The sequence below is a fragment of the Emys orbicularis genome, chromosome 3 (genome assembly GCF_028017835.1).
Source record: "Emys orbicularis isolate rEmyOrb1 chromosome 3, rEmyOrb1.hap1, whole genome shotgun sequence".
Lineage (NCBI taxonomy): Eukaryota > Metazoa > Chordata > Testudines > Emydidae > Emys > Emys orbicularis.
Genome location: NC_088685.1, coordinates 153486882 through 153499543, shown reverse-complemented (window position 1 = coordinate 153499543; position 12662 = coordinate 153486882). Strand labels below are relative to the sequence as shown.

The window sequence follows — 12662 nt, the reverse complement described above, 5'->3', positions numbered from 1 at the left end:
AATGGTTCTCAAAGGGAGTTAGTATGAAAGATACATAGTGACGGGTCAATTGTCATTGATGTGCCCATTAAATTGACTGCTTTGAAGAAGCTGACATGTGGTTAGAAGATCCTGCAGCTGCTTGCAACTCGAAGAGTTACTGCATCTCCTACAAGGGTCCATGTGTCTAGGCAGATAAATGGGTTATTTATACTCAAATTGAGATTTACAGTGTCCCTCTTTAGACACAGAGAGTAGACTTCCAAAGAACATAATGTAGCCCTAGAGTCTTTTAGAATAAGCAAAGCATTGCAGTTTTTTCTTCAAAAAACAATTTAGATCTTCGAAAAGCAGATCTTCACCTGTGTTTTGAAATTCTCTAGGAATCCCTGAGGCCTGAAGCCAGGAGGAATGGCTTATAGATATGTCTGTGGCCACAGATTTAGAGGCCATGACTGCAGAGTCAATGTGGTTAAGTGACCCTCAGCTATGATGGTAAGAAATTGCTCCTTAAGTTCCTCAGGCAATTTATCTCCAAATTTTGAGATAGAGTTCCAATTAATAAACATATTTGCCAGAAGAGCCTGATAGTTTGAGACTCCCATTTGCTAACTGGCTGTTGTATAGGATTTTGTGCCATACAGGTTTAACTTAATCAATTCTTTATCTTTTGGTTAGATTTTTGTCTGTGACTGTTTTGGTATGTTTATTCACAGCCATTAGAGCAGGAGAATACAAGGAAGGATGCATGACAAAACAATAACCCTCTTGGGTGGGCACTTAGTAGCAACTGTCAGCCCTTTTTGATACCAGCAGGAGGGAGGACAGGGTCTGCCATAAAGTCTTAGCAGAATTGAGAAGAGTTTAATTGATAGGAAGAGCCACACCTTTTGGAGCCAAGGTTTAAAGTATTTTCAGGAGTTTATGAGGGTTATCTTAAACAACCTTGGCCCATACCCATAATGTGGATGTCACCCACTTCATCAAATCCTGAAAAGTTTTAAAATCCACCAGAGGCAGCAAGTATGTTTCTGGTGTAATCACCTCATCTGGTGAGGATGATGAGATAAGAGGAAGTTGGTCAGTGGTGTCATCCTGTCTCTCGCCTCTTTCAAGATCTCTAAGTGGGACACCTGCTCAGCAGCCATCGGAGGTGCTTCCTATGTAGCAGAAGGTGGAGCAGAGCATGGTGATTTGGATATGAATCAAGAGGCAGACACCAAGCTCATATCTTGAGAGGCATCCTGTGGCCCAGTAGGGTCAGGATGAGAAGTTATAGGGAATCACAGACCAAAGTGATGAACACTAGGCAGAGAAGTCTCTAGATGAATCTCAGTCTTGTCTGAAGGCACATGGGAGCAGTGGACAAGTATCATGTCCTTGCAGTATATCCATGTGATGACTGAGCCGGTGAGTAGCAAGTTCTAAATGACATAACAGGTGAAACTGGCCTGCTGCTGCTGGAGTTAGATGAAGATATATTACAGTTCTCTGGAAATTTTGGAGCAGTAGCAGTTTGAGTAAAGGGAGGTAGAAATGTGTGGTACCAGAGATGTAGACAGAAATGTTGTCAGCACCATCATCAGTACTGGAGCCAATGTAGCAAGTACTGATGCAGAAGTAGTTGCCAGTACCAATGACTGTTGAGGAGCATGCAATGGTGGGGGAACCATAAAAGGTATAGTGAGACTACATTCGCTGACATCATTACTGCAACCAATACTGACTGCAGTGGCGAGTCTGGTACTCAGAGACATATTAAATCCTTACCAACTAAGAAAGCTTGAAGCATGGTAGGTATAGAGGTAGAATGAAGTGCCCGCAAGTCAGAGTAGATGGTATTGGTGCTGAAATACACAATGCTGATCTCGACAGTGCTGAAGAATTAAATAGCGGAATCGACAGCATCATGTGAGATGAAGAAGGTGCCAGTCTCAAAAGCACCAGAGACATTAGTGCCAGATCTGACAGTGCCACCTCTAACAGTACCACAGGTCATCGTTGTTCTTATGTTCCCCCCAAGTCCACCAGAGAACTTATAGTTCTGTCTGATGTCTCACCTTTGAGAGCTGAAAAGGAAAACTTATTTGGTCTTGAGTCTGACTCAGAGGAAATAGCAAGCATCTTTGGTTTCAAGGAAGCATCAGGGGACAAAGATAACCATCTCTTTTCCCCAGTCTCTCCCTTATATGCAGAAGAGGTAGCTGAAAGGTCACTCTTTACGGGGTGGCAGAGATTTCAGCTCTCATGAACAAAGTCATCAGATTCTGAGGAGGGGCACAGTGCCTTCTCTAACAGGTGCTCCATGAGATGAATCTCTCTCATTCTTCGTCCTTGACAGAAAAGACTTACAATTGGAGCACTTATCTTTAACATGTCCCTCTCCTAAAGAAAACAAGCAACTTAATGCCCATCAGTTGCGGGCATTACTTTACAATTTGAAACCTGAAGATCTCTGCATTGTAAACAGAGAGACTCCAGGAGCAACACTCAGGAGGAAAAATGAAAATAATAATATAATTAATTAATTAACACTAAACTAAGATTAACTATTAACAGTATCTACAACTATATACAATTTCAACATGTAAAGCTGGCTAGAAAAGACAAAGCTCAAAAAGCAGTGGGGATCTCCAGTACTTGCCATGGGCAGTAAGAAAGAATGAGAGGGAGTCAGGGTAGCCCTGCCCTTTATGCCCTCTGCTGCATCACAAGGACATCCAGAGCACATCCACTACCCCAATGGTATTACTAGAAAAAGTCTCTGACTCAAGTGCATTGGGTACACATACACCTAAAATGGAATGTACATGTGCACAGGCACTCAAAGGAGAGTAAAACCTAGCTGAAGAATTAGAATTATTTAAGTAATGATAAAGAGCAATGCAAATTGAAGTGGAGTGGAGTACTATTAGGTCCCACCTCATTAAATACTCATCATTGATCAAGAAAAGGGGATCAACAGAAGATAAAGGGAAATTCTGGTCTTAACCTGCAAACTGGTTTTCTACATAGGACAAACTTATATTATTACCATGAAACAGGTAGCCCAACCCTCTGGTTGTTAAATTTTTGGTGCCCTGCACAGTCCCTCCACCCCCACACATATGCACACTCCCTCTCTCAACCTTTAAGTTCTTTGACTCCTCCCTTTCCTTCTCTCCTCACCGGGTTCTCACCAAATCCTTTTGCTTCTCCCACTAACATTTCTAAAATGTCTGCTTAGTCTGACAAAACTCTGGTTCATGCTATATAGTTTTCTCATCAAAACCATTGACCATCTCCTCTCCAATCTACCCAACATTCAACAGCAAAAGTAATCTTACTTTCCTGCTGCTCTTACCATGTCATTCACTTTCTAATATACTTTTACTGGCTTCTTGTCTCTTTCTACATAAAATCAGAATTCCTCATCATTTTTAAAACTCTCCCTTTACCTACATCTCATTATCACCTATCACCCCAGCACTCTGCCCATTCTTGCTTCATTCCTCTGTTTGTACACTGCTGTCACTCTCGCCTTTGTGCCTTATCTCGTACTGCTCCTGATTCCTGGAATAACATTCCTCCTCCTGTATACTATCCTGTCCCTCTAAATCCTCTCGACTGACATGGCTCTGATAGTTACTCATTCTGTGCTACTCTCAACTTCTATTTAAAAATATCAGAATTTCTATGATTAGCTCCCTATGGTGTAATGACTTATTTTTACTTGTTTTAAATATCATTCTTTTTCCTTTGTCTGTTGCTTTCATGTTATTTGACTCACTACCTTAGACTGAACACTCTAGATAGTGGGACTGTCTCTTTTTTAAATCCTACAGTATTATATGTTTATTTTAACAGTAATAAATCAGCATTGAATAATGTATTTAATATGAAATCTGAAAAACTTTATAATACAAAGCAATGCATACTGTTATAATAAAAATGATGGACTTTAGGGCAGTCCTACAAGCAGGTGCTTACTAGATTAAATAAAAACCCAGATCAGAAGGTGATCTGAACCAGTGAAAACAACAAAATACCACTATACAAACCTGAATTTTTTTAATTACTACAGGTGTATCCTGGTCCCATACACGAGATAAACCACCATCAGTAATATATGCCTTACATGCTGTAACCATTTGATTTGTAACCTAGTACATATAAATGAAAAACAAACTTTGTTAATGATCTCCAAAATTTTGTTTTTATTACACCTTGAAAAAAACAAATTATATACCTGCAATTGGAACTTTTCAATCACATTTACATAAAATGTCCTAACATATGTGATTTAAGGACAACAGTACAGTATTTTAGATACTTCTAGATCCTGATATAATATTTGAACAAGTCTCAGGCATAAAAGGAAAAGATGTTTGCTCATAATTCTGCTTCTCAAGAGAACACTCTAACAGGATTCTCACTCCTGGATCTTAGTTTCCCACCATGAGACAAGCAGAATTACCAAAGTTCTGAGAATTTTTACCCATGTGGTAGTTGTGGAGTATGTGAGCCAGGACCTCCACTAGAAGTCATAAATCATTCCCACAGGTGTGTTTATCTATCTACACACACCATACCCACACCCACACATATGTGTAAAATATATAGATACTCACAGAATGTCACTAGCAAAAACTCAAGAACAGAAGACACCATGTTTGTTGTATATTTTAAACATACATACACAGAGGCTACCCAGTGTTCCAACTAGAAATGGCTGCATCCGTGGGTGCAGGGTGCATCCATGGGTGAAGGGCAATGTCCTGAGAAAACAAATGTGATGTCTTCTCTGCTTGAGTTTTGGCTAGTAAAACTCAGAAGTTCTGGATGGAGTGTTCTAGGCCACTACCTGTTTAGAGAGACTAGAAGACAGGGCTGTGGGTCTCCACAAAGAAAGAGTTTGAGAAACGTTTTGGAATAACCCTGTGAATGAACCTGGGAAGAGCCCTAGAGAATCTGTAATGTATCCTGACAAGGGGGTATCATTTGGCCAGACATAGACAAGTTCTGAGAGAGAAGTTAGAGGACAGTAGCAGACCTATAGGATAAGAAGTAGAGAGCATTCATGCTTGGACCTCCCACCTATTTTGTCCATCATAGAGTTCTTGGAAAAAAGAGGGTAGGAACTCCACTTTTACTCTGCTTCAGTTCCTTCTCTTTTTGCATGTTCAATAGTATTTGCAGAGCAAGGTACTACTAAATATAAAGATGACATAATCTAGACCTTTGTGAGCCTATATAAAATACTATAAGAAACAAATTGCAATTGCAATGCCTGATGTTTTCTTTATGCTTGATTTGTTTTATAGCATGAAAACAGAAGTGTTATATATTTAGTAGTGGGCATCACAGCTTTATAAAATCCTTACCACTTTTCACCAAGATATCCTGCTGATTGAAGTAAAACAAGAGTTTCTGCAATGTCATATTCAGAGCTGTTTGCTTTCATCACAGTTTATATAAATGAAGCCTGGATATTAATGTGCTTACCTTTATAAACAATGATGTCATTCTCTCTGAAGTATTGTAATACCTTGAAACACTGTGAATCATTCTTATAGCATTAATTAAATTTTGTATTCCATGTGCCATAGACACCTAAAATAAAGAAATTTTTAAGAAAATTATGTGAGCTTCTTCCCCTTACCAAGTTTCCTATTCACAACTTTTAAATTACATTTTTCTTCAAATCACATCTATCAGTCTTGAAGAACTTGTCACATATTGCACAGAAGTCAGCGTTTAGTACTGCAGGCACAGCATGCTGAAGAATCAGAGAGGGCAGTGCAGAACAGGGAAGAAAATTGGCAGCGTGTGACCTCCAAAAGAAGAAAGAGGAGACCCCATGTACCCCCAGTGCAGATAGAGGTAAGAAACCATTTTCAGGCTCCCTGCACAGGTACTACAGTGGAGAATGGTTTGGAAGAGTCATCTGAGGGAAGGGATCAGAAGGAGGCCCCATCGACCAGAAGGCATGGGATGCATTGTCCTAGGGAAGGGGGTTCCACGACCACCACTCCCAAGAGGAGGAGATGGGTGGTGGTGGTCGGGGACTCCCTCCTAAGGGGGACAGAGTCATCCATCTGCCATCCAGACCGGGAAACTCAAGAAGTGTGCAGCTTGCCTGGAGCTAGAATTCAGGATACGATGGACTGTCTGCCAAGACTGATCAAGCCCTCAGACTGCTACCCCTTGTTACTTCTCCACTTGGGCACCAATGATACTGCCAAGAATGACCTCGAGCGGTTCACTGCACACTATGTGGCTCTGGGAAGAAGGATAAAGGAGTTTGAGGCGCAAGTCATGTTCTCGTTCATCCTCCCTGTTGAAGGAAAAGGCCCAGGTGTTATGATTATAAGAAGCACCCAGGACCTTTTTTCAGAGGAAAAGGCAATATGCCACATCTATTGGAGATACAACAATTAGCATATGCATTCAATATCACACACACACACACACACACACACACACACACACCGTCCCACCAGTCGATGTTATAGTTACCAGTCCAGAGTCTGGAGCAACCTAGTGACCAGCTACGCTGATCGCGGGTAGGGAGGAGCCAGGTTCTATTGGTCACGACACAATGCTCCAGGGAAATCTTGGGAGGACGAACCCAAAGTTTCATGGCACAGCACCCTGTTCACATAGTGATCTTCCTTCATTGGGACCAATGAGTTTTGCACCGTCATGCTATAATCAATCGCCATTTGACGAGTGCTTGTTTTCTTAAATTGTTCTTCTTATTCTTTATCTTGTTCTTTCATCAGTCTCTCAGGGAGTTACCCCATGCTGGTTTTTATCACGGCTATTTTGTCCCCATTGATAGGTGCCTGCCTTCGCTTTTAGAATCGTCAATCTGCCCTCCTCTGACATCTCAATAGGGGCATGTTGCAATCTCCTGGCACCGTTATGCCTGTCCTCAATTCTTCCCTGGAACATCTGGTCCGATGATGGCCTTCACACTTATCTTCTAACACACACATTCCTCATTCACACACAAAACAGGATTGATTTACACAGAACATTTGAACAGGAACATCAAATTGCAATGCAGGAGAAAACAATCATTGCATTCTTTTACTTATTTCAAAATGCTAATACTTAACCTACAAAAAAGTGGTGACCCTAAAGGTCTATTACTGCCTTGAAATCAGCTTCAGAAACAAGATTCTGGCTGATGCATCTTTACCAATAGCACACTAGGCCATTCCTTTCTGCTTTCAGAAAGGGTGGCTGGCAGAATATGGTCAAATCATACATCAATACATTTAATACATGCTACATTATTATTCTTTATCCTTCATTCTAATTTATACAAAACACAAACATAAAATCCTACTACTACACAGGTAGGGACCATCCAATTGTGGAAGTAAATGCATGGTTACACAGGTGGTATTGGAGAGAGGGCTTTGGATTCTTTGACCATGGGATGTTGTTCCAGAAAGAAGGATTGCTAGGAAGAGATGGGATCCACCTAACAAAGAGAGGGAAGAGCATCTTCGCAGGCAGGCTTGCTAACCTAGTGAGGAGGGCTTTAAACTAAGTTCACCAGGGGATGGAGACCTAATCCCTGAGGTAAGTGGGGAAGTTGGATACTGGAAGGAAACACAAGGAGGAGGGTGCAACAGGGGAGGCCTCCTGACTCATACTGAGAAAGCAGGGCAATTGGCTAGTTATCTTAGGTGCTTGTACACGAATGCAAGAAGCCTGGGAAACAAGCAGGAAGAATTAGAAGTCCTGGCACAGTCAAGGAACTATGATGTGATTGGAATAACAGAGACTTGGTGGGGTAACTCACATGACTAGAGCACTGGCATGCATGGGTATAAACTGTTCAGAAAGGACAGGCGGGAGAGAAAAGGTGGAGCAGTTGCACTATATGTAACAGAGCAGTATGATTGTTCAGAGCTCAAGTATGAAACTGGAGAAAAGCCTGTTGAGAGTCTTTGGGTTAAGTTTAGAGGTGAGAGCAACAAGGGTGATGTCGTGGTGGGCGTCCACTATAGACCACCAGACCAGGAGGATGAGGTAGACGAGTCTTGCTTTGGACAACTAACACAAGTTTCCAGATCACAGGCACTGGTTCTCATGGGGGACTTCAATCAGTCTGACATCTGCTGGGAGAGCAAAACAGCAGTGCACACACAATCCAGGAAGTTTTTGGAGAGTGTTGAGGACAACTTCCTGGTGCAAGTGCTGGAGGAACCAACTAGGGGCCGTGCTCCTCTTGATCTGCTGTTCACAAACAGGGAAGAATTGGTAGAGGAAGTAGAAATGGGTGGCAACCTGGGCAGCAGTGATCATGAGATGGTCGAGTTTAGGATCCTGACAAAAGGAAGAAAGAAGAGTAGCAGAATATGGATCCTTGACTTCAGAAAAGCAGACTTTGACTCCCTCAGAGAAATGATGGGCAGGATCCCCTGGGAGGCTAATATTAGGGGAAAAGGAGTCCAGGAGAGCTGGCTGTATTTTAAAGAGGCCTTTTTGAGGGCGCAGGAACAAACAATCCCAGTGTGCAGAAAGAATAGCAAATATGGCAGGTGACCAGCTTGGCTTAACAGAGAAATCTTTGGTGAGCTTAAACACAAAAAGGAAGCTTATAAGAAGTGGAAACTTAGACAGATGACTAGGGAGGAATAAAAAAATATTACTTAATATAAAAATATTAATTAATCAGGAAGGCCAAAGCACAACTGGAGTTGCAGCTAGCAAGGGATGTGAAGGGTAACAAGAAGGATTTCTACAGGTATGTTAGCAACAAGAAGAAGGTCAGGGAAAGTGTGGGACCCTTACTGAATGGGTGAGGCAACCTAGTGACAGATGATGTGGAAAAAGCTGAAGTACTCAATGCTTTTTTTGCCTCGGTCTTCACAGACAAGGTCAGCTCCCAGACTGCGGCACTGGGCAGCACAGAATGGGGAGGAGGTGAGCAGCCCTTAGTGGTGAAAGAAGGTTAAGGACTATTTAGAAAAGCTGGACATGCACAAGTCCATGGGGCCAGATGCAATGCATCCAAGATGCCGAGAGAGTTGGCTGATGTTATTGTGGAGCCATTGGCCATTATCTTTGAAAACTCGTGGCGATCGGGGGAGGTCCCGGATGATTGGAAAAAGGCAAATATAGTGCCCATCTTTAAAAAAGGGAAGAAGGAGAATCTGGGGAACTACAGACCGGTCAGCCTCACCTCAGTCCCCGGGGGGAAAAAAGGAGCAGGTCCTCAAGGAATCAATTTTGAAGCACTTGGAGGAGAAGAAGGTGATTAGGAACAGTCAACATGGATTCACCAAGGGCAACCTGATTGCCTTCTATGATGAGATAACTGGCTCTATGGATATGGTGCAAGCGGTGGACCTGATATACCTTGACTTTAGCAAAGCTTTTGATACCGTCTCCCACAGTATTCTTGACAGCAAGTTAAAAAAGTATGGATTGGATGAATGGACTATAAGGTGGATACAAACCTGGCTAGATCATCAGGCTCAATGAGTAGTGATCAACAGCTCAATGTCTAGTTGGCAGCCTGAATCAAGCGGAGTGCCCCAGGAGTCGGTCCTGGGGCCGGTTTTGTTCCACATCTTCATTAATTATCTGAATGATGGGATGGATTGCACCCTCAGCAAGTTCACAGATGACACTAAGCTGAGGGGAGAGGTAGATATGCTGGAGGGTAGGGATAGTGTCCAGAGTGACCTAGACAAATTGGAGGATTGGGCCGAAAGAAATCTGATGAGGTTCAACAAGGACAAGTGCAGAGTCTTGCACTTATGACGGAAGAATCCCATGCACTGCTACAGGCTGGGGACTGACTGGCTAAGTGGCAGTTCTGCAGAAAAGGACTAGGGATTACAGTGGACGAGAAGCTGGATATGAGGCAACAGTGTGCCCTTATTGCCAAGAAGGCTAATGGCATATTGGGCCGCATTAGTAGGAGAATTGCCAGCAGATCGAGGGAAGTGATTATTCCCCTCTAATCGGCACTGGTGAGGCCACATCTGGAGTATTGCGTCCAGTTTTGGGCCCCCCACTACAGAAAGGATGTGGAAAAATTGGAGAGAGTCCAGCAGAGGGCAATGAAAATTATTAGGGGCTGGGGCACATGATTTATGAGGAGAGGCTAAGGGAACTGGGCTTATTTAGTCTGCGGAAAAGAAGAGTGAGGGGGGATTTGATAGCAGCCTTCAACTACTGGAAGGGGGGCGTTCCAAAGAGGATGGAGCTAGACTGTTTTCAGTGGTGACAGATGACAGAACAAGGAGCAATGGTCTAAAGTTGCAGTGGGAGAGGTCTAGGCTGGATATTAGGAAAAACTATTTCACTAGGAGGGTGATGAAGTACGGGAACAGGTTACCTAGGGAGGTGGTGCAATCTCCATCCTTAGAGGTTTTTAAGGCCTGGCTTGAAAAAAGCCCTGGCCGGGATGATTTAGTTGGGGTTGGTCCTGCTTTGAGCAGGGGGTTGGACTAGATGACCCCCTGAGGTCTCTTCCAACTCTAATCTTCTATGATTCTATGAGTTCTGGTACCTGGGAGACCTGATGGCTGGGGAAGAACTACAATCCCCATTACTCAATATCAGGGCCCCGGTACTGAGCACATCCTGGCACCTGAAATTGCTCTTGGCACCGGACCATGTGCCACCAATACCCAAGTCAGCGCTGCCCTTACCCAGGGACAAGTTTGACAGTGGCCAGGAGGAGGTCATTCCATGGCCCTCATCACGGCCCACCGTCACAATACAAGGGTCCTCTCCAATTCCATCGGGACAATCCACAATTGTGGTCCGAGCCCCATTGCCATGCCCACCGTCTCCCCCCACCCCCACCCCTCCATGGCCATATTGCAATCCTTGTGCGACATACAGACACATGTCACACTCAGGGAGAGTCCACCAGATGGTCTCCTACAGCCTGGCTATCCAAAGACCCTGAGTCAGGGGAGGAGGAAGCTTTTTCAGAACAGGAAGAAGGGCTCGAAGTGGAAGCTACCCCTCCAGCAAACTTCTCCTCATCTCCACCAGATGAGGCTGTACTGCCTCCCCCCCATCACTAAGTGATGATTTCAAGAACTTTCTGGATCTTACCAATCTGAGGTGCAGATTCCCCTACAGGAGGTGACAGATACATATCACAAGTAGGTAGATATTCTGAACACCTCCTCCTCATCCAGAATTGTCCTCCCAATTAATGAGGCGATTCAAGAGCCTACCAAAGACATCTGGCAGACACCAGCCTCCATCGCACAGACCACCAACAGAGTCAAAAATAAAAATAATAATAATAAAAAAATACTACATCCCTCCCAAAGAGGCAGACTTCCTATTTCAACATCCGCAATCCATCCCCATCATAGTGGATGTGGTTAATGCACGAAGCAAGCAACATAATGTCAAGTCGACCCCATACGATTGGGCTTGGCAGGATGTCGTATTTGTCAGCGACAATACAATTTAGAGTCATGAATTACCAAACTGTCATGGCCAAATACAATTTTATTAATTATGGGAAACTCAATGCATTTCTGGAACATTTACTGGAGACAGAAAAGGAGAAGTTTCAGGCCATTCTTAGAGAGAGTCAGTTAATAGCCAGTCTGGTGCTAGAGACAGCACTGGACGTAGATGATACAGTGGCCCGCCCGGTCTCCATGACAGTGGTACTGAGGCTGGCTTCTTGGCAAACATTGGACCCCAGTGTTTTAATGGGGTTGCCAGGGCTGGCGTTAGACTTGCTGTTTGCCAATTCAGATTACTATCTGTCAATGTGATTACTGTAGTCTGGACACTACGTCACAAAGTATAGATTCTTCTTGCTTTCTTCAACACAAAGGTAGCAGAATCAATCAGAGGCTGATTTTAGTGCTCTTTCTGTCCAACTCTACTAACTCTTTAAGGCCTGATCTACACTAAATAAACTTTGTAGTTAACATTTTTTTCTCTCTCTAGTATGATTATAAAAGGTCCTATAGCTACACATAAAATCCTCTCGATTGTTTATCAGTCATGGTACAAGTTGTGCCAGACTGATAAAGTAGTCTGGAGGTTTTGGGGGGATTGAAGGGGAACACTCACCGGCAGTGATGCCTATTGGTTTGGATGGGGTGTGGCAGGTTGTCTTTCTCCCAGGCATCCCCTTTCTCACTATAGTCCTGCTGTGTGGTGGTCTGTCCTTAGTGACTCAGCCCTCCATTTGGGTCATACATTCAAGTACACCCCTTTTCGGGTATACATAAAGAGTCCAATAATGTGGAAATCTTCAGAAGTCAGCAAGGGTTTCAGGGCTTCCTCCATGGGTCAGGATCTTGGGGCTCCATCTTGACAAACATGGCACATCCTGTACAGGTCACAACAGCTTATTGCTCGCTATCCATATTGTCTTCTTCTAAGAGCCCCTTCAGATGTTGTATTTACTGCTCACAGAAGCCATAGCTCCTCTTGGATGGTTCCCAGGCAAACTCCCTCTGTTGGCCTCTCCTCTGTTCGCCGCTCACTCGGTACCGCAGAAGAGTGTCTATGGTACTTTGTCTGTACCGATGGTTAAGAAGGTGCTGAGCATTCCCTAGATGAGAGTTTTGTTGCACCCAGTACCGAAAGTTTTGTCGGTGCCACTCTTTTAGAGATGGTACAGTAATTGTCTTTCCCTGGGTACTGGGACCACAGGTCTCCAGGGTACGAGAACTCATGGGTAC

General features: G+C 43.6%; 1 protein-coding gene across 1 annotated transcript in view; it reads right to left on the bottom strand.

Annotated features, from left to right (window-relative positions):
* Nucleotides 1-12662, bottom strand: part of DNAH8 (dynein axonemal heavy chain 8) — a 536895-nt gene that overhangs the window by 458957 nt on the left and 65276 nt on the right. The window contains exons 9-10 of the mRNA XM_065401473.1: nt 5464-5571; nt 4020-4121 (exon numbers count right to left, since the gene is read on the bottom strand). Coding sequence (XP_065257545.1) covers nt 4020-4121; nt 5464-5571 — 210 coding nt within the window. The remainder of the gene's footprint in view (nt 1-4019; nt 4122-5463; nt 5572-12662) is intronic.